At 36.6% G+C, this 27,409-nt stretch overlaps 1 protein-coding gene across 12 annotated transcripts in view; it reads right to left on the bottom strand.

The window, feature by feature from the left end:
- Positions 1–25,130, bottom strand: part of Wdr62 (WD repeat domain 62) — a 105,257-nt gene extending 80,127 nt beyond the window's left edge. For 5 of the 12 annotated variants that reach the window (XM_034972350.2, XM_034972352.2, XM_034972353.2 and 2 more), the window contains exons 1-2: positions 24,848–25,128; positions 7,637–8,233 (exon numbers count right to left, since the gene is read on the bottom strand). In XM_034972350.2, coding sequence (XP_034828241.1) covers positions 7,637–7,777 — 141 coding nt within the window. In that variant the 5' untranslated portion in view covers positions 7,778–8,233; positions 24,848–25,128. Of the gene's footprint in view, positions 1–5,842; positions 6,158–7,636; positions 8,234–24,847 lie in introns of those variants that run through there. The other 7 variants (XM_069500678.1, XM_034972347.2, XM_069500681.1 and 4 more) reach the window with 4 other exon arrangements.
- Positions 25,131–27,409: the final 2,279 nt, after the last annotated feature.

Here is a 27,409-nt window from a genome sequence, read left to right as displayed (position 1 = left end):
CACTGTACGCATTCTAAGTGTAAACACAACTCCCAGGTCTAATTATGGCGTATAGGAAGTCATTCAAACGCCATTAATTATGTGTTTTGCCTTCTTATGGAACATGGAGCTAAGAATCAGCATGGAATCACCTTCAAATTACTTATTAAGGTATTTTTATTTTTGCAAAAATGGAACGCATGATATCTTTGGTCTTCACTTCCTTCAGCACTGAATATTAATCTAGTTACCAAGGATTATAATCTAAATATATTTAAAAAGGTGACTGACTGACTGACTGACTGATCAACGCACAATTCAAACTACTTACTGGACGGATCGGGTCGAAATTTGGCATGCAGATAATAGCTACCACGACGCCGACATCTGCTGAGAAAGGATTGTTGAAAATTCAACTCTAACGGCGATTACGCACTGCACTTCCGTCATCCGAGTTCTATCCGTAATCCGTGAGAATGCCAGCGATTATGTACGACATATGTCACAAGCTGTCATACAAAACAAAAAGGAGCGTATTTTCACGGACTCGGATCGGATGAGTCCGTAACCGCCGTTAGGCTAATTTAAATTATAAACACGCGTAACTCATATTGTGAACGTTCTATCATAAACTGTAAACCTGACGTCGTACTAAGTCAATTTCACAGCTTTTCATGTGACAACTTTCAGTCTTCACGCGACGCGTTCAAAGCCTTATTAGCGAAGGGATGTGTGATCATAAATCGTGATAAATTGCAAGCTTGCCAATGATAAGCCAAAGTATTCGGAGGACGACCTCGACAGGAAATGGGTCATAGACGCGAATATCCCACACAAAACGATGCTATTAGTATGTCATTATTAAATAGCAATACATCATCGTTTAACAAATACGCACCTAATGGAAGGCCCGACCTTAGAGACACGCCAAAATATCAACCTACTAGGTTAGCTACTAGGTTATTAAAGCCCACAGGTTGAGGAATGTCCCTACAATAACACTGTATTTATTGTAATATCTTACACAATAATACAATATTATTCAATCTAACGATATAGGTACATTTGTTTAGTCCCAAGTCCCAACGCATACCTACAGAGTACAGACGGAGTGGAATGGGAACGAGTCTTTTTGATAGGTCAACTTAAACCCAGCTTGAGTCGTTATAGGTAGACCTGAATCTCATGAAAAATCGGGAAATGCGCTTTATCTCTAAATATATGGTTTGTTTATGTGTATATATATATAGTACTATGTGGTGAATTTATTAATATTCACAGAGTACAGTGTTGCTAACTTTGGAATTGCATTTCCCTATTTTTCATAAGATTCTAGTCTACCTACATATCGTTATGCAAAAATAAAGAAAGCTTAATTAGTTTTGAGTTATATCTAGGTACCAGTCAGCATCGACTTTAAAAAAAATTCAGAGTTGAGAAGCTGATTTCTATTTCAAACCATATATTTAGAGATAAATACCCCGCATTATAATAGAATACCGCGTGACACATAGCAAATAGGTCCCATGGGTCAGTTTCTGGTTAAACGATATTTAGTAGGTAGACCCAAAGGTCGACAACCTCTCAAAGTCGCTAATTGGATAAAATTAGTCTTAGGTCAATGTTGCATAAAACGCAATCGTTTGTGATAATTTAAGCACTGACGTTATATTCCTTGCGCGTGAAGGAACCCACAAAATAAAACGACATCTACGCGTTTTATTTTAGTATCAATATTATATAATAATCCGCCGTAGATTTTCTAGGTAGGCACTCGTATCATCTCTTCTCTGACATTGGGGCCGATTCTCTTGAACACAATCTCTAAACTAAACTAAATTAATCGGTCTAAATCTAGTGCTATCCTTTTCCGCAAGCAACAATATGACAGGGATAGCAATAGATTTAGACGTATCATTTTAGTTTTGTTTAGATATTGTGTACAAGGGAATCGGCCCCATTATATCATTTAACGTTGTGCCTACTCCCAAGTCCCACCTATACGTGAGGTTCACTTTTCTGCATATTCTAGACATCTAAAAAAATCCCGGTCTTAAGCATCCGATTTTAAATTGACCATAACATAATATTCCTACCTACAATTTAATTATTCAGTAGGTACTAAGTATATGACATTAAGTAACTGCAGATTTATTTTCGTGGCCTCCTTAACCGTAGGATATTTGCGAACGTTATCGGTATTTGCTCACCATCTTCGTATTGTTTCGTTATGGCTCGAAACGGTTACCTAAAGCTAGGCTCAGACAAATGAACCCAAGATATGTACGTAGTACGTACGCGGCCAAAAGTGATGAACATCGGCCTTTCGAATGACATTTCATCTTTGCAAAGCGTTGTCTCTGTCACTCATACCCACATGACGCTTTGTCGGTCTCTACGACCGAGACAGTGTTCTACAAATCTGTTGTCTGTACTTTTGGCCGCGTACTGTACGTCTTATTCTTACAATTATCCGTCTGCCCGATGGTATAGTGCGCGCAAAACAAGTAGTTCAGTCTGAACACGACGCGTTTGACTGCGCATTGTACAAAAACAGATCTCAGCCGGCCTGTGTATCCTTAATCTATGCAAACGGCCATGTTGCAACTTCAGATTGGACTAAGTAAATACTTGTTTTGGCGCGCACAATATTTATCATCATCCCCTATTAAACCCTCCAAGGGTTGATTCACACTGGCAGAGAACCAAACCGAGCAAATAAAGTCGCGCGAAAATTGTTAAGTAACAAACTACATATAGGGCCGATTTTCTTGTACACAATCTCTAAACTAAACTAAATTAACAGGTCTAAATCTCGTGCTATCCTTTTCCGCAAGCAACATTATGAATGGGATAGCCATAGATTTAGACATGCCATTTTAGTTTAGTTTAGAGATTGTGTACAAGGGAATTAGCCACACTATAGAAGTAAATGGGAGCAGAGGTCCTCTTGGACCTTGGAGAGAGCTGTCGGTAACCGGTGTCGAGTGGATGCCAGGGACACTATTTTTTACCTGTTTTTGTACATAAATTCTGTTCAGGCTTTTTATAGAAAGCCCTTTAAAAATAGGTAGGTACATTTCCTGAGAATAATAGGAAAAATTATGAAGTAATTAAGTAAGTAACTATAGATTAGTTAAGTAGTAAGTAAGTACCAACTTACAGCGGAAGTAAAACTTAGTGTTATAACTTTAAACTTAAGCAGGCAAGAAAATATCTCCTTAACAGTGTATACTAACCTTAACTCTCATAGTTATCTCAAGCGAAAATGATCTATTTTATAACGCTGCGAAATTACAATATACAGCTTGAGGAAATTAAAGCTAAACATTGAGATTTTAAAGGCTAAAATCGTGTGGTCATGTGTTGAATTCCTAAATACATTAGAAAAATTGTGTTTACCCGATAAAATAGAGACTGTTTGGTCTTATTCAACTCATATCTTTATAGCGAAACTGTTACATTTTTTATTACTTATGAATTTTTATAATTTCATCATGTTAGGAATTGAATCAAAGTTGGAAACGACTGCCATTTATATCGTAATCTTAAAGTAGGTGGGTACTCGAGTAAATTATACGATTCTTTATTACGAAGAAATTAAAAAGATTTAAAATTTAAGTAACTTAGGCCCACTTGCACAAGGACTGAACTGCACCTCGATTGCGATAAACAGACAGCTACAATGTCACGATCGCAATCACCTCTGATTGGTTGATGCTCGCTCAGTATTGGGTACAATGCATTGTTGCAACAAGAATACTATAAATTCAGCCAACCACAAGAATTGCGATTGTAATAATGATTGATGCAGGTTTTGCGGAATCGACCTACTGATTTACCTACTTAGCTAATTTTTTTCATGCTGTGTCACTTTTTGGCAACCGCATTTTTTTTAATGTGTTCCTCCCTTTTTTTCCTCCGACATGGCGGTCGCAGACTGTTCTAGGCATTATGCTGTTGCCAAAAAGCACCAAAAAGTGACAGCGTTAATAAATTTAACTACATCAATCAGTAGAGTCCTTGTGCAAGTGGGTCTAAGTAAGTTAGCAGTTATTTACATCTTTGAGTGTGATCCAATGAAGTATTTACTTAAGAACATAGATTTAATTTAAATATTACTGCGTACATTAACATCGATGTATATGAAGATACAATTACAAGTAGGTACCTAGCATAGAGCAGAAACAAAGAGGAGATGTTGTATTAAGATTTCCCTATGAAATATCGAGTGACATTTTGCGGGGTGAGGGGTTGTGGAACGCCGCCCACTTCTCAATTTTCCATCTGCGGGTTAGTAGCAAAACTACTCACTTAGCGACCTAACATCGATATATTGATGTCACTACATAGTTCAGCTATCTCACACTAGATGTCAATAATCTAGAACTATTTTAATAATTACGTATAAAATTACTTACAAATGAAATGTGATACCATTCATAGCATCAGAACGTCTGTCTGAATAACTTTGACACGATAAAACACAACACTTCATCCTTTTGTTCTTAAAAACGCGAAAACACACCGATAATACGAGTCTCAATATATGTGAACCTGACGAACGCAGACAGCATACTAACTAAGGCCCCGCCCACAGTGATGACGTCAGGACCTAGTTGAAAATCACAGTGCACAGTTGCTTAGGCCAACTCCTCTTTGTTTCTGCTCTATGGTACCTAGTCACGAGAAACTAAGTACAACTGTTATCATTTTATGTGACCTTTTTACAAAGAATTTGACCCATAAGATAATAAGCACACAATATGTTTGAACGCCCCCTTATGTGCTGTCTATCAACTAAAACGACCACGTGTGAGTTATTAGGATACGCAGCTTAACTGAAGGATTATATTGAGGTGAAGGTCCGATATAAAATATAGCAGTGAACTACCTATACCTCGTAAGTACTAGGTGGTGGCGCCCATCTTTGGCTACTTTTGGATAAACATAATTTGACAAGGTGTTCACGATTATTTTATCCAACTACCCTCCATTTTTCCCTTCGTGCATTTTTGCCTATCTTCGGGGCGCTAAGTTGCAACGCCCCGATGTCCGCGTCATAGAGACACCAGTATGTTCTGCACGCTCCACGATGACGCACGTTGACAATTGAGTCGCGCCTTCGCGTTCGTTTCCACCCCATAAGGATGGTAAATCCGTGTTCGCCGCTGTTCGTCTGAGAAAACGCCCCGAATTGACCCGTGATGATGCATACGCATACTGATGATATTGATAGATAGTTGGGTCTATGTTGTTATGTTCATATTATTTTCTGAAGCATTTATTAGTAGATGTAATTTATTTAGGCAAAAACGAGTTATGTGAGAGAGCCTTGAAGCTAATAATGTCGCAAAAACAATGAATGCGTATAAAATGAGTTTTCGCGCGCCATTTTAACTTTTTGTGTTAACTGTCATGCCCAATGTACGATTTTAGTCCTTATTTTAAAGGTGAACAGTTGACACGGAGTTAAAATGGCGTATGACTACTCATTTTGTACGGACTATGCATATCTATACCTACCTCTTTGTAAAAAAATGCTCATAAACTAATGATGAGCGCTATTCAAATTGATTAATTCTTTAGAAATAATAATTGCGTCTCTAAACTTTTTGCTGCTTAAGGAAAATTATCTTCAACAATAAATATCTAATAATTACGTAAAATTCTAAGGAATTCTTGGTTATCATTGGCATATTTTATAATTGATTTTTGGAACAGCGTACACATTACTAGATAGTAAAAGAATAGATTGAAATCCGAATAAATTGATCCAAGAACCTTTCTGATCCCAGTCCGTCAAATTATTTTGTATACCAAAACAAATTACAGTAATAACATCATAGTTAAAGAAACAAACCAATTCCATATGGCTTAAAAACAGTACATCAATGACCACTGTAAACTCAGTACCTAAGAACTTTTCGGCACAAAACTCAACTGCACTGAAGATCACTTTATCCGAGCAATTGTCATCAGCGCGGGTAACTTTGTTCGATTCGATTTTCAGCAGCAATAAAAATCCGTGTGCGATTCGATTTTTAAAAGCAATTATAAAATCTGTGTCCGATTAGATTCGATTTACAAACTACTCGCAAGGAGCAATTATTTTCGAATATTGTGAGGCACCGTGTGGCGCGCGCGGCGCTTATAGCTACACTGGTTGGTACTCCGCAGTCCGCTAGGTTCAGTGGGAGCTAAGTTATTATGGAGTTTGTTTTAAGCTAGGTTTACATATGGCAGGTTTTAATAACAACTCTGTTGTACCTTTGAATGTTTATCTTTAATATAATACTTCTGTAACATGGATGTATGTAGTCACGTCGTTTGCCAAGAATCTTGGGTGGTAGGTGGAAGTGGTCCCCTGCGCAGCGAGGTGATTCGCTAACTCAGTGATCATCACCGAATGAAAGCCACCAAGCTCAATTGACGTTTATTTTTCATCCATTGAAAGTTACGAAATATTACTTTATGCAGTGATAGCCTAGTGGTAAAGACATCCGCTTTCTTTACGGGAGTCAGGAATTCGATCCCAGGCACGGATCTCTCACTCTGCTGTCTGTCTGTATGTCTGTCTGTCCGCCAGACACGGGTCTTTAGCTCAAAAACAAAATGAGCAAACCTGTAGTATTTGGTGTAGAACGTTGACCCAAAACCGAATATTGAATTAGAAACATACCCGTTAGTATGGATAAATTGAAAAAATAAATGTCTCAAGATTTTAAATAATAAGCGAGACTAATATAACAGAATAATATAATGGAAAAGAAATGTGGAATGGAGAGGAATCTTACTTTATAGTATCGGCTAAATAGCGCCAGTTAAACCTCAGAAATGCCTCTAAACGTGAAGCTGAGATTAGCTTAACTAAAAACAACCCTCTAGAATATTTTCAAGATGACCCCTTCATCAGTTGAAGTGCTCTCCTGTCCGCCAAAGGCCGGCCTTTAGCTTTACTTTGTATCTTTGTAAAGAGTTATAGTTAAATCGTGTCACCTTACCGAGTCGGAGAGTGTATACTTATTTCACTTACCTACCTTTAAGTCCCGCAAATTTCTAATGCGCGTGACCGCCATTTTAGTGATGTCAGCACTAGACTGAAGTTTCGAGCTGATGGTATATTTTTACTTAAATATACGTCAAATGACGTCATTTCGATGTTAATGAGACATGGTTCCAGCGCAAAAGCAATTTGCGGGACTTACTTATTTTTATATCGATTTATCGACGAAAATACTAGTTTTAAATATATACTCCCCAAAAATAGGAGTAGTGTCAAAAGAAATGAAATTTTTCAGTAGATGCTATTTCACAGGGCTAATTTTTCAATCGCTAAATAAATTTTTAGTCACAAAAAAAATTCACATTTTGTCAGAATTCCAATACAAAACGTCTTTATTCTTCGTTTATAGTTACGTTTATTACTGACGATTTAAAACGCTGTCTCAGTTAAACATTTATATTTATCGGCAATAATAAATGTGTAACCGAGATTAATTTAAAGAGAAACGTCTCAAAATACAGGGTGAAATTTTGAGAAGGGTCAGTGAACAAAAAATAATCTATATTATCTACTCCTCCAAATTTCTATAACTATAAAAATATATGAAAAAATGTATGTAGCATACATAATATATTATGTATAATAACTTACCCGATCCGAAATAGCTTCTTCCATTTTTCCGCGTTTCAGCCCCGGAGCGCGAATTACGTTCACCGGTGGCGCCACGACGGCGGGCGGCGGAACAGTCCCGCCTACATTCCCCGCCGTCACCGGTATGAAACCGGCCTCCATTCTCAAGTTAACATCACCACTCGACAATAGATGGCGTTGTACACGAACCGCGCGAACAAATCAATTTCCCATAACGAAATTACAACAAATAAACTACAACTAGCACTTTAATTCACTTGTAAAAACACTTCAATTCACTGTATGGACGTATTAAAATATGTAAGTCACTAGCCATGATAAGGAACTGCTTTTGTTTAGCTGTATCGAGATTTGAGATCGACGTTTGCGTAAACGAATTTGAGCGTATTAGGAACGGAATGCGACGTTTTTAACAATTAGAAAATCACTATACTACGTCTCATATACTGGAATCACTGTTAAAAACACATTTCACTTATATTTATAGCAAAATATTATTTTTTTCACAACGAAAACAACGCGTTTACAGGGCAGCGGCGAATCGTATTCTGCAATTTGGCGAGACGAACGATCGCTTTCTCTTTCTACTGGCCGTACCTGGAAAAGAGACAGACATATCATTATAATAATTGACAAACTAATGTGAATGGGACAGGTTCTTCGAATAATAATACCATAAATTCTACGATTATTATTTTATCGAAGATCAAGGCTTTTCAGATGAATTGTGTCTTATGAATACCTTGGATCACAATATTGAGCTTGAGATGGAAGGTCATATTGAAATCAGCGAGTTTTCTAGGTTGACAATTTTTTTAGGTACCTACCTAAATAATTTTACCAGAAGCTGTTCATTTGGATGTTATACCTATTATAATTAGGGTAATTACGAGCAATTTTTATATTAATATTTAGGTACTGCATGCTGCAAGATGCCTAGTTTAAATTAATAACCTTATCGTATCTTCTAAAAAAAGTAATATAGGTAGGTATATGAAATAATTTGGAATATATAAGTATCTTGAACTTTACGAAATAATATATTCACCTTGAATTTAATACGACCTACGTTCGATGTTGAAATCGAACCATATGAATAAAACAATCTACCATCTCAAATATATCGGGTTTTTCCTATATTTATGTTATATTTTTGTTTAATAATAATGTTGACTATGATTGGAAGTCGTGTTTTTAAAAATTATCACACTTTAACACATTTTGCCTAAAAATCAAACCTCTACCATTCCGAAAATGGCACCCCGTACAAAACTAAATAGCAAACTGTACGTCATAGAAAATGCGTTATTTTACTGTAAATGTATACTGCGTAGTCTAAGTAGTATTTAAAAAATAACCAATAACGCACCCTTATAGGATCACTTTGTTGTCTGTCTGTCTGTCAAGAAACCTACGGGGTACTTCCCGTTGACCTAGATTTAGAATCATGAAATTTGGCAGGTAGGTAGATCTTATAGCTGACATTTGGGAAAAAATCTGAAAACCGTGAATTTAGGCTTACATCACACAAAATAAATTCCAGATCACTTCAAAAAACCTGTTTTGTCTTTATAATAATATGGTAAGTTTGTCATTCTCAATTCTCATGCATTTCACCCATTATTATTTGAATAGTAATATTTATTCCTCTTTATTGTCTTTTAATTGACGATTGTCTTTCTAATAATTTGGTCAATAAGACGTCTAGTACGTTGAGATGAAGTAGTGCGTGGAACTCACAAATACGCATTTTGATGTAAAAAAACCGGTCAAGTGCGAGTCGGACTCGCACACGAAGGGTACCGTACCATCATACAAAAAATAACACTTTTAAATTTTTGTACGTAACCACAAAATTCACGGTTTTCAGGTTTACTTCCCTTTACTTGTGCTAGTATAAGATATTGATTGCTACCTAGTAACTACCATCATGATTCTAAGTTAACGGGAAGTAGGTACAATATAGGTTTTGATTCCCTTAACGGTTCTTGGCAGACAGACAACGAAGTGATACCATAGCATAAGGGTTCCTTATTTTCACTAAAGATACGGAATCCTAAAAACGTATAAATAAATATGAAGTTTTTTTTAATTAATAAATTCACACTTCACGCAACATTTCTTCCGCTACGCTCTACAAAACTCATAATATAAATGACATAGCTTATCTGTAAACTTAAAAAAAGTCTTAACTTGTGACTATCTAAACAGAACAATCAACTTTTGTATTTTTTTATTATTCAAAAATAAATTGCCTTTATAAATAAATAGGAAATTGGTGTCTTTCGGTAACAGTTGAGTCTCGTGAGAGAAGATAGCATCTGATCAATTTTAACGATAGCGTATCCGGCGAACATGAAACTTTCACTTTTAGCGAACGATTTAGAAACTGTTCAGCCTAATGGCCATTATTGAGTTTAATCTGTTATATGGATCTACTTACTTTCTTATAAAATCAATGTAGAGTACGACTTGCGAGTACAATATCGCGATTCGCGGGCTTCTAACCACGAACTTATCCGCATTGTATCTACCCTTACTTTTCAGGAGATACAAACTCTCAATAACTTAGTTGTTGTAACAATCATACGTAAAAAAATATTAACTAATATTTTTTTACGTATGACAGAAGGGCTGGCTCATTTTTTGCGCAACGGATCAGCCTGGCTGTCCAGCGCGGAAATGCAGCCAGTATTCTTGGCACCATTCCACGTGGGCATGATTTGTATAGTAATTAGATAAGGCTAGCTTTAAGTTTTATTGTAATAAAACTAATATTTAATAAAAATATATTAACTAATTTTTGTTATACTTTACTTGGTTTTAAAAAGGCAAATACAAATCTATTAAATAAACTTAAATCTAAATTGACCTCGACCTTGGGGCCGTGGGGCCCGGGGGCTCGAGCTCTTTTTGAGGGAATTTCGAAAAGGGTTATCGAGTCAACCGGGGGCCATATTGTGTTAAACCACGGAAAATAAACCACGGAAAATAAAAATGCATAAGAAATATGAGTAGACTCGCTACATAAGAGTTAAATCAATTTTCTTTCTACATAAGAGTTACATATGTATAAATAAAGCACACATACCCCACATTATTATAATCGAATAATATGTATGACTGCAGTGGCGTGCAACTCATAGAGGCATAAAAGCGCTGCTTACCCAAGAAATAGTTAACTCTGTTGAAATTGCTTAATGCTCATTATTCTTTGACTTGCTTACCTAACTACTGCTTACCCTGGCTTTAAACCCTATGCACGCCACTGTGTATGAGGTATGTACTCGTCGTTCGTACAATCGAATTAAGAATAGAGCTGAAAGACAGTATCTATGTGCAGCCACATCGATTACAAAATCGAATACTATTCAGCTTAGTCTATTGTTCCGGTCTTGCTACAGTAAACTGAAACTCTAACCGTAAGATCAAGATGAATATATGATGAGTTAAGAATTAGGATTGCGTAGTTGTTTGAAATTAAGTACACATAACAGGCATCCGTAGTACCTACTTGTTATTCTATTTAAAGTTTTGTCATTTTATGCAATGAACCAAAAGTTTCGCATGCTGCATGTTGCATCATACAGATTCGACCTGTTTCAGCGGATTACAGCAAATTAAGTTTTTGGTTCATTGCATATCATGGACTTCCGCAAAGTAACGCCTGCTTCTATACAACATTTTGTTATTTTGTTTTATTTTCTTCCAGATCTTATTTTTCTACATCATCATCATCATCATGATCAACCCATCGCCAGCCCACTAGTGTGCACAAGTCTCCTCTCAGAATGAAAGGGGTTTAGGCTACAGTCACACTGGCGAAGTGCGGATTGGCAGCTTCACACAACTTTGAGAACATTATGAAAAACTCTAAGGCATGCCAGTTTCCTCACGATATTTCACCTTCACCTTTAAAGCAAGTGATATTAAATCTCTGAATACATAAAAGGAAAACTGTTTTATTTATCAACGCACAGCTCAAACTACTGGACGGATCGGGCTGAAATTTAGCATGCAGATAGATATTTTGACGTAGGCATCCGCTATGAAAGGATTTTAGAAAATTCAAGTCCACGTGGGCGAAGTCGCGGGCATAAGCTAGTTGCTTAATAAAACGCACACAACTCCGAAAAGTTAAAGGTGCGTGCCCGGATCGAACCTCCGACCTCCCGAATCGGAGGCGGACATCTTAATCACTAGTCCAGCACGGCTCTATAATAGCACTAGGGTCTAGTATAAAATAATATAAAAAATAAGATGACTAGACTAGCCTAGTGACTAGGCTATCTTATTTTCATGAATCGTAAATACATTGTTTTAAAAATTCAACCGTATTGAAGCAATCACACATGTCCGTCGAGACGTGTCTGTCTATCCGCCCACAGCTTCCTGCTTTTACCGGGCATCGAACGCGCTATAGGTCAATGAAAGTTTTTCTAAACAGATCGCATAGAACTTTTTCTTCCGCACTTTCCTTATAAAAACAATGTGGGTGTAATCGATAATGTACATAAATATTAAATACAGGTACTTGTTGGGGTGGTACTACGGCCTATACTCTATCCACGGAAAGAAGTAAATATACTGCTTTCTCTGTTACATATTTCAATACAAATGACAGAGACAAAAACTCAGTTGGCGTTAACCACTTTGAGTGACCAACCAATAACAAAAGGAGCCTATGTTTTCCCTCTGGACACTGACTTTTTTGCCTTTGTCTTTTATATGGCATTGCGTAACAGAGATAGCCCTATATTAACTTCTTTCCGTGGATCAGTACCCTTATTATAGATGCGAAAGTGTGTATGTTTGTTGGTTTGTCCTTCAATCACGTCGCAACGGTGCAGCGGATTGGCGTGACTTTTCGCATGGGTATAGATAAAGACCTGGAGAGTGACATAGGCTACTTTTTATCCCCGAAACTCAAAGAGTTCCCACAGGATTTAAAAAAAAACCTAATTCGACGCAGACGAAGTCGCAGGCATCAGCTAGCAATCAGTACCCTTATTATAAATGCGAAAGTGTGTTTGTTTGTTGGTTTGTCCTTCAATCACGTCGCAACGGTGCAACGGATTGACGTGTTTTTTTTGCATGGGTATAGATAAAGACCTGGAGAGTGACATAGGCTAATCCCCGGAAAATCAAAGAGTTCCCACAGGATTTTTAAAAACCTAATTCCACGCGGACGAAGTCGCGGGCATCAGCTAGTTAATAATAAGATATGCGCCTTATCAATTTTTGCCTCATACATATTTAAGTATAATATACATAAAATGCATATTTAAATGACCTAGACAGGACAAAGGATATTTAAATTGGAAATTAAATTATTATATTCAATACAGACTAACTTTTCCTGTTAAAGCTGGTCATTTTAAGTTTTAACACATCTGCGTCAATTGAAAATTGCAAGCAAGGCAAGCCTAACGCTGGCCATGTACATTGTACGATCAAGTTTACCGGTCAAGTATGCAGAGGACTTGAAGCGTGGCGTCCAGGGGCCCTATAACCACCGCTTAAGTAATAATGTTTCAATATTGTTTTGACATTTTCATACAAGTCTAAATATATAAAAGGAAAAGGTGACTGACTAACTGACTGATCTATCAACGCACAGCTCAAATTACTCAACGGATCGGGCTGAAATTTGGCATGCAAATAGCTATTAAGACGTAGGCATCCTCTAAGAAAGGATTTTTGAAAATTCAAGTGAAAAAGGGTTTGAAATTTGTGTAGTCCATGCGGACGATGTCGCGAGCATGAACTAGTTTTGTTTAAGAATGTCAAAACAATATTAAAAAAATACTACTTTAAGCGACGGTAGTAGGGCACCAGTTAACTTGACGGTGTATGGCTATCAGTTGACTGAACCGCTTCAAGTCCGCTTCAAACTTGACAGTAAACTTGATCGTGTATGACCAGCGTAATAAAATCATGTAGCTGTATCGTCGTCATCTCAATTGATATACCTACGTGCATAGTAGAACATAGGTCTCTGATACAGATTTTCATAATCCAAGTCTTGTAAAAACCGTTACAAAATATGATTTCTTGAACCAAACACAGCGATAAATTAAGCAATACGTTTCAGTTTATTTCAGTTCAGTCCGCGGTTCAAGAGGGACGGCTATTTTTTTTTTTATAAAGAATATTAGCCATGTTAAATGACTAATATTCCCCTTTCCTCTCCAATTAAGCATCAGGCTTGTGCTAGGAGTAGGTACGACAATAGTGCAACGGGCGGGGTTTGAACCGTCGACCTTTCGGTTTTCAGTCCACTCCTTTACACGTTGAGCTATTGAAAATTTTAATGGCAAAATTCCGTCCATTTTGAGTCTGTATTATATAAAGGTGAGAGTAAACAACCTATTTCCTTTCAAACCTCAAGAGTCAAGATAGATATACAATCGGATTCAGTTAGAATAAAGACATATCTGCTTTAATATCCTAGATTGACATTTTATTCTAAGTTTAAGCCGTTTAGTCTAGTTTGATTTCAGATAATATTCATCATCATCATCGCGTGCCTTCTTCGAAATGAAGTTATCGGTCATCATGCGAAATGCTTCTCTATTTAATGCCGCCTCTTTTAACTTTGGGTAACTAAGCCCTGTCCACTCTTATATCGTCCAACCATTTGCGTCTTTGGCTAGTAATATATCTCGTCTTCGGCTAATAATATATCTGGCTAATAATAATATATCTCTCAGATAATATTATCTGTGAGATTACAATTTTGCTATTTCGGACGTATCACTTTTAGGGTTCCATACCCGAAAGGTGCCAACGAGACTATTACTAAGCCTCCGTTGTCCGTCCGTCCGTCTGTCCGTCTGTCTACCAGCGGGCTGTATCTCGTGAACCGTAACAGGTAGAGAGAATTTTCTTGTAAGACGGTACGGAACCCTTCATGTGCGAGCCGACTCGCACTTGACCGATTTTCCAACCTGTGTGTACCGTTACCTATCATATTATATGGATGCTGGCATCTATCCAGCAAAGTTTAAGCCCTTAGATATCAATTTCTGGTACAAATTTGCATAGTAAACCAAATTAAACATTAAATCCAATGCGGCAGAATTCATTTTACCAAATTGGAATCACCTATTATGTTGCCATATCAAATTCAAGAGAATTCATACCTTAATGCATTGAAATACGACAGCAATTATAACTGGCATATTAATAACAGCTGATATTATATTTCAATTTGGATCAGCGAAATTTTGACTTTAATTATGCACCGATAGAGATTAAATTGGTTTGAATATGTAACATGGATCTTTGTTTAATTCCAATCTAATGAGAGATTCGAGTTCAATTTTGCTACATTAGCGCTTTGGTTATTCTGGCTCGATACCTAAAGCAATATAATTACCCTGTATGTTTTACACACTGTTTGTATTATTAATAAGAGAAAATGAGTTTATCAAAGGCATTAAGATTTTCTAGACAAAAATTAGACACAGGGACATCTTGCACCCTGAAGACATATACATAGGATACTTTTATCCTAGAAAAAACAAAGAGTTTCACGGGATTTGTATAAATCTGAATCAACGCGGACGACGACGTCCGCGTCGCGAGCAAAAGCGAGTACCTATAGTCTATAAACTTTGCTCTCAGGCAACTGCTAAATCTGTCCACACGATTTGTAGCTATGATGCCAAAAACAAACAGACACAAAAAGATCAATAAGGAATCCTGTGCGCCGGGGGTTATAAATGTCGTCTATCAATAATGTCCCCAGCGGCATCGATCAACTTACATCAATAATAATTAGATTAACAATGCTTCATTGTCTCACGTCGCATGCATGTATGTCTGTATGCCTGTTACACAATACACAATAAACCGCGATGGTTAGCGAAGCGAGTAAACACAAAGGCAGGATATGGACGGGGTAATAAATTTTTAATGCAATCTCTTAGGGGGGATCGGGTTCCAAAGCAAGTGCTATGCTATATGAGACTAAGGTGATGCTATACAATCACTACCCATATTATAAATGCGAAAGTGTGTTTGTTTGTTTGGTTTGTTGGTTTATTAGTTTGTTCTTCAATCACGCCGCAACGGAGCAACGGTTTGATCTGATTTTTTATTTACATAATATATAGTTGAAAACTTGGAGAGTGATATAGCCTATTTTTTATTCCAAAAAATCAAAGCGTTTCCACGGGATTTTTAAAATGTTAATCCACGCGGACAAAGTTGCGGGCATCAGCAACTAAGTAATAAAAACTTCCACGTAACGCTATTTACATACGTGAGATGACATGTACAGCTGCAGAATGCAGTAGAGCCGAGGCGCAGCGTATTTTTTCATGACAACTCAAACTAAACTTTATTTACTTTGCCATAATGAGAGGCGTGGGCGAGCGGACCTTTTTTTATTTTACTCACATTCAATTAATTAATTTTTTTAAAGTATGGTAGGTACAATGAAAGTCAAATAGGTGAACTAATATAAGCGGGTAGTTACTTTTGATAATTTTTAACGTCAATTAAAAACTTAAGTTAGGATTCGAACACGCGGTAGTCTTCCACATGAAACTCAGCTAGGTATCTCGTCTTTTTACTATTACCACATCGCAATATTAATTTAAACTAATTAAGTACTTCCTGTAAGTACATACAATTATGATCAAATCATACTATGAAATACTACATTTATTATGAAATCAAGCATAGTAGATGCAATGCAAAATCCTTTGTAATTAAAGCAAAAAATATAAAATGACGCAGCTGTCATTCGACATTCAGTGATTTAATTTGTACGCCTATTTTAATACGCCCTGACCTAGTAACTGGAACAATTGTTAGATTCATTTTTCCGTTCGGAGTAATAACATAGATAGTTACAAAATCTATAGTTGCAAAAACTGATACGATACGTAATGTTTGAGAATCAAAGATCTTCAAATCTACGCAAGAGGAAAAGAAGATAGGAAAAGAGCAATTAAATGTAGCGATAGAAGTTAGCTTTCTCATGTTTGTCGAACCATTACCTAAATTGTAGAGCTATAATTCAAATAGGTAGGTACGTAGAACCGCCGGCGACTATTGCTTGAATTCTTTATGAATCCTAAGAAGAATCTTCTTGGAGTAGAATAAATGTTTAAGTTTAAATGTTTAACTAAAGCTACCTTCGCTTCTGTTTTATGGCTTTTCTAACACTTTTCTAACTCAGAGGGTACTTTATAATGTTTATGATTTCCGCTTTTCGATAAACTGTACCACATACCTACCCCCCCCTCAGCCACCCTCACAACGGGCGGTGCGGGCAGCGGCGCGCAGTCTCAACCATAGATAATATACTAATACGGGGTCTCAACCGCGACGCGTGCGCAAACGTACCTACTCCTTGAAAAAAGACCCCGGATGGGTGCGAAACTAGTCGGGCTAGCCGCTAGCGTCGATTAATCACGTGAGTATAGTCGGATGTAAGATATGTATAATATGTATTCTAATTGTTAGAATTATGTATTTACAATTAAACCAAATAAGTTCCTGAGCCCTGAAAGAATCAGAAATCGCCAAAAGTACTTTCGTACATTTCACAATCGATCTCTTATATAAATGGATGGATAAACGAATTCTTTCACCAACAATCACCGTACATAACAATTATAAAGATAGGAATCATTGAAAGAATCTTGTCTTTCATAAGTCGGAAAGTAAGAAGGTTCCTACTAACTGCCGTTTATCGAAGCAACGAGCAAAAACTCTATTGCATGCAAATCTCTATAGAAAACGAACAAGTAGGTAGGTACTGTAGATATCATAAAATAATGATATGATTGAAATAATGAGAAAACTGAAAAAATAAATTGGTTTTAGTCTTTTAGAATGTATTTTTATTTATTTAGTTATGTGAAAACGTACTATTAGAAGCAAGTAGGCATATAGGACCTATTTTGGCATTAAACGGTATCTGGTTTACCTGTAGCAGTAGTTATTTGCACAGGTAGGTATGTAGCCGCATTCGGGGGCAAATGGGACGAGGATTGGATTGTATTTTCCGTCTCTAATCGTTCCCTACCGTATAGTTTCCTTTACTGTCGTTAAATATGCATGTCACATGTTAGGTATCTGGTAAGCGTATAAGCGGTGCAAAGGCTGCAAATAATGGCTTTTTATGGTTCCGTACCTCAAAACCAAAAAAGGAACCCTTATAGAATCACTTTGTTGTGTCGTGTCTGTGAAGAAACTTATAGGGTACTTACCCGTTGATCTAGATTCTAGAATCATGTTTGGCGGGCAGCAATGTCTTATAGTAAAAGTGAAGGAAAAATCCGAAAACCGTGAATTTGTGGTTCCATCACAAAATAAAACATTTGTGCTCTGTAAATAAATAGTTTAAGTACTATATCATATCAAGATTGCATTAACTTGCAAATTTTTATTATACTCGAAGTACTGGGTTTGAGATTTCTTGTACGATGGTGCGGAACCCTTCGTGTGCGAGACCGACTCGCACTTGACCGGTTTTCTTATTGGGACCGAGAATTTGTATGATTTTAAAACTGCGTGCCTTTTACGTTTTACTTGACACTTGGGGCAATCATGTTGTAAACAAAGCTTTATGGTCAGTTCACATTGTACCAATGTGCATAGTCCAAACCTATCCACTAACCTCATTCTAACGTTGAACTGGAATGAAGTATGAACCGTGTCGTTTACATTGTTCTAGTAATTTGTAGGCAACTAAGTTACACTGTGGTGGTTATAAACCCGCTTCGAGTAGAAAGGCATCTTAACTTAATGTGCAGTAACCAGTTTCATTAATTGAACAAAACCGCATAGGTAGCGTGTCTATTCAGATATAAATATAAATAAATAGGTAGATAAATAAAATAATGTTTAGCATAATATTATATTTTATAGTGAAGTTCACGTCGAATTCGACTGATCGATTGATTCAATTCACTCAAAACGCTAGAGCTAGAGCTAGCGCGCACCACGGTAAACCTACGTTTTTTTCCCGCAAAATCTGTGAAGTGAATTATAGAAATACATAGAAGCGCGCGCACTTCAAAATTAATTCCGCAACGGATTTTAATAGATTTAAATTAAATTATACGAATTTAAAAACGACCTCCGAACGGACCTCTCGTAGGTTATAGATATATATATATCTTCTTACTTTGTGCTAACTATGCACATACTCCAGTTTGAATAACAGAACACTGGGCATTTTAAGATGCTAGATATTCTAGGAGACTGGACTTTGTCAGCCGGAACCAAAAATACGAACAATGGATTGCTATACCTACTGCATATCATTCTACAGTGTTTTTAAGCTGAAAATCGCCGACCCAGAAAGTCGTCGGTTGTATCACTTATTCGCAATACCTATAGAAAATTTTTCCTTTACATCTTCTATAGCAATAAGTGAAATAAAAACCTCGAAAAAAATGTAGTAAATGTTTTTGATCATTGAATAAAATATGACAGCAAGATACAGTACGCCGCCGAAAGTAATGTGCATCGACCTTTAGAAGGACATAGCAGATTTGTAGAGCGTTGTCTCTGTCGTTGAGACTGACAAAACGTCATATATATAGGTATGAGAGACGCAGACAACGCTCTACAAAGCCGAAATCTTTCTAAAGGCCGATGTATCTTTCTGCCGCGTACCTCCAAACTTCAGTTTCAACTTTCAAACTGACTGGGCACCAAACGATAACGATTAGGAGAATCTCGTCTGAAAATGGCTATTGGTTATGATGGGATACGACAAGTACAAAGCAAATCTCTTAAATAAAAACAAAAAGACATTAAAACGTTATTCCATACGTGCTACGACCCATTGTCCGTTTCCCACACGGCAACGGTACACGTCGCGAACTAGTTCGATGCCCGTTAAGTGATTCATACTCTCGTACACTCGTTAGCGTGACTAAGGGCTAAGACAAAAGACGTGCGAAAATAGCCCAAAGTTTATCGCTGCATCAGATTTTTTTGTTTGTTGATATGTATAGGACAAAGAAGAGGCAGCCAACTTCGTACGATTACAAAGTCCTGCTAAAAACCATAAAGTAGAGAAAGCTTTTTTTTATTTTTTTTATTTGATTGCGGAAAAACTGCATAAAAAGTGCTTACAGTCTCAATCGTTGTGATTGACTGAATTTATACTATTCTTGTTGCAACAATGCATTGTGCCAAACCGCCAACCGCCAACAGTGAGCGAACGTCAACCAATCAGAGGTGATTGCGAATCCAGCCGCTGATCTCTTTGGAGAGAGGTCGGTTTATGTGGGATTTCTACCCACTAAAACCCCTTCGGTGGTCTTCATTATAGCGCATATTATGAGGTTCCGAGAATTCTAAGGAACATGCGCCGCCGATCTCCAGCCAGCGCTTTCTTGGGCGCTCTCGGGATCACCCTCGCCCTCTAGGGACGGCGATTTTGAGATATCTATGATCGACGTAGCTTTGAATCCTCGAATTGGACATCGCGACTAATTCAAACTCCAGACGGGACGTAGTCGTTTATATGAATTACGAAAAACAAGACGTTCCATCTGATGAATTTTCCTGCTTCCTATTATTAGACTGTTTTCAAATAAGACAAGATTTTTTCCCAGACGTGGCATACATAATACCAATTATATTAATACTTAACTTATGTTATTCATCAAGGACGAATGAGTTATCATTAAATACAACAAAATAACAATTAAAATAATGTAACTGGCATTATACAATAACCTACGGTATTATCCATAATATTTTATTGCATAATAGAATTGAATTGAACAGGGCCACCATGACTTAACAAATTAGAAAGTATTAGTTGATTGCTTTTGCGGATTGAAACGAAAGTCTTTCTGTTAGGGTGAACGTCCACGGGCCAAACAAAATAAAACCTTAATCCAATAATAGGGCTCGCACTCAGCCGGTGGCCTTCTCTTGGCAAATCTGTACAGTACAAATTGAAAAGCTACATCTCTATGAGCTACCCCTTTGGATGGTCAAAGGGGTAATGCTGCCAGCATCTTGGGTACAATGCCTCACTGCGGTGGTCTCGATGAGGTTTTAGGTTTAATTTAATTTAATGTAGTTTTTTTTGTTTACTTTTAATTTAGATATCCATACTAATATTATAAATGTGAAAGTGTGTCTGTCTGTCTGTCTGCTAGCTTTTCACGGCTCAACCGTTCAACTGATTTTGACGAAATTTGGTACGGAGGTAGCTTGCACCCCGGGGAAGGACATAGGCTACTTTTTATCCCAAAAAATTTAAGAGTTTAAATAGGATTTTTAAAAACCTAAATTCACGCGTACGAAGTCGTGGGCATCAGCTAGTAAAAAATATTTCTTTGTATACCGTTGGCTTCCTATTAAATAAATAATCAAATAAAAAAAAGCTACCTGTATGTAATAAATATAATCTGTTATCGCTCTTGATGCTATGACGTTTCTAACTTTTACTTGATGATGCCCGCGACTTCATCCGCGTAAGTTAAGAAGGTACCCAAATACGGTTTTTAGAATCGCTTGGGAACTCTATAATTTTCCAGGATAAAAAGAAGCCTAGTATTCCCCGGGATGCAAATTAAAAGCTAAGAGACAGACAGACACACTTTCGGTATGTAATCAATTTAGCAATGATATGGCAGTGATGGCACTGACTTCCCGCAAATATTTAGGGTTCTAATTTTCTAGATTCAGCTTTAGAGGTAACAATGTAACTTCAATGTAAACTGGTCTGTCAAATCAGGGTTAGGACAACTAACAGAGCGTGGTTTAAGTAGGCAAATGATACTTGAATCAAAAAATATAAATAATATGCTGTATCATTACAAAGTGATTAAGGAAAATTACCTTTGACGATCTCTCTGGTGTCTTGGGTTAGATTTCCGGTAGAGAACCTTTTTTAGTTTACTTGATAGTTACTCCTAATAATATTAAGTATAGATCTAAAACTTTGAATGTTTGTTACTTACTCCTTCACGCCACAATGGCTGAACTGTAACTGAAATTTGGAATGAAGAGCGCTTATACACATAAGTCTATATATATATAAAAGGAAAAGGTGACTGACTGACAGACTGTCTGACTGATCTATCAACGCACAGCTCAAACTATTGGACGGATCGGGCTGAAATTTGGCATGCAGATAGCTATTATGTCGTAGGCATCCGCTAAGAAAGGATTTTTGAAAATTCAACCCCTAAACCCCCCTGCGTTAATATAGACATACTGCGTTGCTCTGCACTAATGGGCGCAAAGCCTAAGAAAATTATAACACAACGCTCGTTAACAAATTAAACCATGTAACTTGTAATTGCTTTCCCAAACAACTCCAAAACTAATTTTCATTTTCATAAATAGAGTTCTCATGAAATTTTACTCATTAACAAAGTGTAACTTTTGCTGAAGGTTAATTGAAACACCCAACGATCTCTTGTAGTATCTAGACCTACCTACGCACTGGATTGGCCATTCTAATTTTTTTTAAATTGATGTACCTACCTACGCACTAGGTTGGCCATTCTAAATTTTTTTTAATTGTTGCAAGTTCTGCTTATAACTTGACAGCCAGTGTCAAGCGCCGAAAAGTTAGAGGTGCATGTCCGGGATCGAACCCCAGACCTCGCCAAATGGAGGTTAATTAATGTTTTAAGGTAGTCTATCACCGCTTTTATAAACTACAGTACGCGGTCAAAAGTAATGTACATCGGCCTTTAGAATGGCATTTCGGCTTTGTAGAGTGTTGTCTCTGTCACTCATACTGATATGACGTTTTGTCAGTCTCAATGACAGAGATGGTGCTCTACAAATCTGCTATCTCCTTCTTAAGGGCGATGTACATTACTTTCGGCCGCGTACTGTACTAGATGATGACCGCGACTTAGTCTGGGTGGATTTAGGTTTTTTAAATCTCAACTCTCTGATTCTAAGTCATCGGGAAGTTCCCTATAGTTTTTGATTACCTTGACGGGTCTTGCCAGACACAACAGACAGACAAACAGACACAGACAGACAGACAATAGAGTGATCCTATTAGGGATTTTTTTTTTCGAAGAATATTAGCCATGTTAAATGACTAATATTCCCCTTTCCTCTCCAACTAAGCGTCAGGCTTGTGCTAGGAGTAGGTACGACAATAGTGCAACGGGCGGGGTTTGAACCGTCGACCTTTCGGTTTTCAGTCCACTCTTTTACCCGTTGAGCTATTGAGGCTCAATTTCTTTTATTCTCAGGAGATATGGAACCCTAACAACAAAAAAATCATATCTATAGCAATTATTATTTTTCTTTCACGTTTCTAATGGCGATCATATCGATTTTTAACAAAGTATAGCTCCCCAGCCATTGACTTTAGTAGGGTAATCATATCACTGTCCCCAGCCGTAATATTTCCTATACTTAATCAAATCTACCATTATCTCTGTTATGTAAACCATGGCTTTGACTGATAAGAAAAATTAGTATCATCACTTCTATGACTATCTTTTCTGATAAATAAGGGAAACCTGCTTACTGATTAAAAAATGTATAATTTGTATAATAACTACAGACTAATTGATTGCCTAACTCCAACTGTGTAACCATCAAATGTATGTAGGGAACGTGGGTGTATGTATGTAGGTATTTTCAAACACAATAGATCAGAGACTGTCGCAGTGATACAGGGATATCAAGAACCTGCATAGCCCCAAATTAGAAGAAGATGTAGGGAACACAGCATAGGTACCTAACACATGTAGAGCAGTGAATTGAACAATTATTAGAAATTTTAGTGTTTAAACTATTGTGAGTGATTTTCATTATATATGTATGACATACCAGCTTCACTCACATATTTAGTCGACATTAGCCTGACTAGTTTCGAAGCCATCCAAACTGATTCCGTGTGAAAAAGTACCCCGGATGGTTCCGAAACTACTCTGGCTAACATCAACTAAATACTTGAGTAAAACCGGTTTGTAATACATGTATAATAATTAGAAACTGACTGAAAAGTGAAAATGCAATAAGTAACTAAGTAAATAAATATTTTATATAATTCCAAATGCAGTGTGTAATTTGACAGTTTTCGGCACTGCTTGTTTTGCTAGATTTTGTTATTTTGCATAGTCATATCAGAATATTTTCTGATTAACGATTTCCAATAATATTCGGCCAGCCTAAGAACGATCACATACTCATCCAATATGAATCCCTGAAATTACCTACGTCATATGTCTTAAGCTACCATACAAATAGTTCAATGACTACTTTGGAATTTATTTTCACAGACTCAGATCGGATGAGTGCGTAACCACCTTAAGGCTGAAATCCACAGAGAGTACTTTGAATTTGCTCAGACTTTAGACACAGTTAGAACAATATACATTTATGTCATTAATGAATCTGTCTGTTCCATATTAAGTAGGTAGGTTGTGCACTGCACAACCTACCTACAGTGTGCAGTACACAGCCGAAAGTAATGTACATGAGCCTTTAGAATGACAATTCGGCTTTGTAGAGCATTGTCTCTGTCAGTCATACCTATATGACGTTTTGTTGGTCTCAATGACAGTGACAGTACTCTACAAATTTGCTATCTCCTTCTAAAGGTCGATGTACATTACTTTCGGCCGCGTACTGTACTGTAGTATGTAGTCTCAATGTAATCTATAGATCTCAACTTGAGAAATTAAAATTTAAAATCCAAATTGACTTACTTAAAGGTTCAACCAAAATATTAAACTAACACCTGCTGCAGCTATAGAGATAATGAGATGTATGAAATTCACAGCTAATAGAAGAAGTTGAAAGTTATCCAACCTTGAAACTATACCTAAATGTTGAAGATATAAGTAACATAATACTCAACTACTCATCATAAAGTGTAGTGTATTTACTTGAGTAAAATTTTCTAATTTCACACTGACATGATAATTTGCTCTTTGATCTCCAGTTTGAATAGAATTATGCAAAATTTGTTTGATAATTTACAAATCAAACAATTTCTGTTTCGGATAGAAGATTTAACGATCTCGTAGGTATAAGTAGGTACGTGAAAGCCTGAAAGGTCAAGATATGAAACCCCCTTTTTCTCAAATTACCTAATTTGAGACCTTTAACAAAATACTTTCACCAAGCCAGTAAGTTCTGTAGAGTCCGGTTATCAGGAGTAACTCATAAATTAACCAAAAAAACCGTTGACTTTGTTTGTTTACAGAAACATAGAATTGCATTAAATCCACTCACCTGCGGCAATTAGGTACGTAATTTGGACGTTAGAGTTGCAGCTGAGTAGGTAATTATGATAAGAATGCGCGATAAGAACTAATTTTATTTAACGTAAATTCGTCAAAAATTGTGCGTTGCTATAACAATATGTCGCAGTCACTCACATTGTTCTTTAATATTGTTCACTGCACAAAAAAAAAACAAATCCATGGGCCGATACAATTTAAATAATAAATTGAGTCATATTTAATATCTCTATGTATTTAATTTTCTATATGTAAAAAGTACTCTGTGTTTAATGCTGTTCGCGGCTGTTTGTGACATGACAACAACCTTTACACCACAGACTACAGTGTATATAGGAGATAGACTGGTAAGTCGGGCCGTCAAGGCGCCCACTTGAAAAGCGCCATCTAGGAGACGGGTTTGGTACTAAATACAGCCAATACCCAGTATATATACCTACCTATATACATACTTTATAGTTTTTTAAATTAGGTAGGAATGTGGTGTTTGATTTGCGGGAGTTTTGAATGGATAATGGTACTTATCTTGGCAATACTGATAATTACCAATATCACAATGGCATTTAACTCCCGCCAATCAAATTTAATTCAAAAATTAAACACAACTTATTATAAGTTATTTAAACTTTTTCAATTTATTTTTTTTATAATAAATATCAGCATCACATTTAAGTGGATCTCTTGAATCAAAAAAGTGAATTTTTCCATTTAAAATAAAATTAATATCTTTGCACCAGTTATTTATAAAAAAAATGACAGTTTCCTTGGTCAAAAAATTAATAATTTTGTCTCTATGTGAGCTACATGATATAAAGTTAAAATTTATATTTGATAATAGTATTAATTTTACGTACTCTTGTATTTTATTTTTATTACTTCTGTTTTTCAAAATTTCAATTACGTGATTTTCGATCTCAGCGAAGCAATCAAAAATGTTTCTCGTCGGATAACATAGCCATCCTTTGTCATTGTATTCGCTAATTTTAATATGTTTATGAAAAGCCTCCAGTTCCTTACTTTTAAACACTTCAATGCATTCAGGACAACTTTTGAAAACTTTTTTTTGCACTTTTGTCACAAGCCATCCACTGCAATATGCTACTGCCGCACACCTCTCTACATCTGTCGGAGATTTGCCTTCAATTAGTTTATTTGTATTTATATTTTCAATGTTCAAATCATTAAAATCTATTTCTATATTTTCTGTGTTTTCTTCGTTACTCTTTTCGCTACTTTTTATAAGATTTTTTAAATTGTTTAGGCAAAAGTCCCCATCTTTTTCACAATTTGCCCCGACAGAATGAGGAGATGTTAAATTATTTACCATTAACGTCTTATATGCTGTTTGTAACCCATATGTATTTGGCATATTGTTTGAATGGCCCTGTGCTCTTATTGCACCAAAAAAGTTTTCCAAGGGGTCCTGATTGAAATGTCGTAACAAAAGTGAAGTTACATTGAGGGACTTTAAATGATTGATTAATAACTGGAACCCTTCAATTGTTTTTATCCAGCTCGAAATTGATGGAACAGAGGCTTTTCTCCCATCCTTTGTAACAAAGACCATGGACTTCAATACTGGCAAACTTTTTCTCCATAACTGGTGATGAGGAGATTTGGGAGTTACAGCAGTTCTATAAATTTTACCGTTTCTTATTTTGCTGTAACTCCCATTTACAGAATCAAATAATTCGTCCATCAATATTAACAAATCGGCCGTGTCTTTATTTTCAGCTGGAAGTTGCCCACAATCTAAAAAGAATAAAAGGACATGTTAAATACTCATAAAATAAATTATAATAAGTAAAAATTAAAATATTCTATTCTACTAATTAATAAGAATGGAACACAATACACAAATAAGCTGGATAGCCTAGTAGTTATGACGTCGTCTCCTACTCGGCGGTCACGGGTTCGATCCAGGGCTTCAGGGATCCAGCGTGATAGACTGCCCAAAACCCTTCCCACTCTAAGAGGAGACCCGTACTCTGTAGTGACCCGGCGGTGGAGTGATCATGATGATCATGATGAAGTAGAAAACCTTGCATAAAGAGTAAAATCCACCAACTTTGACAATGGTAAAGAGAGCAATGTACATCAGTATACAAATCAAGTAGGTACCTGCCATATATCCAAGAGCAACGCCGACTGTCCGACTGAATACCTGAGTGCAGTGTTTCACTTTCATTTTAGGTATTAGTTTGGGCACAACATGTTGCGCCGTTAATTTAGGCACCAAGCGGACACCTTTATAGCCTGGCTGCCTGTGGTACATTTCTTCTAAATGCTGCCATTTTGCAACTTTTTGCTTCCCATCTTGGGTAAACATTAAATTTTTGTTCAACAAATTATTTCTTATACCCTTCATCAGATGGGGTGCATCAAATAAAGGAAAAATCTTTTTTTTATTTAATTCAAAAGCGTCTTCCTTTTGCTTTCTTTCCAAATTGAGTGACTTGCATAGCAAAAAAAGTTTTTGTCTCTTCACTCATATTTTTCATCAAAAGCTCAAATGCTTCGGTCTTTTTAAGTTTAATAGCAGCCTTCTTCTTAA

Source organism: Maniola hyperantus, chromosome 9 (genome assembly GCF_902806685.2).
Source record: "Maniola hyperantus chromosome 9, iAphHyp1.2, whole genome shotgun sequence".
In the NCBI taxonomy this organism is placed as follows: domain Eukaryota; kingdom Metazoa; phylum Arthropoda; class Insecta; order Lepidoptera; family Nymphalidae; genus Maniola; species Maniola hyperantus.
Note: the sequence above shows the minus strand (reverse complement) of the source record. Positions and strands in the feature narration are given on the sequence as shown.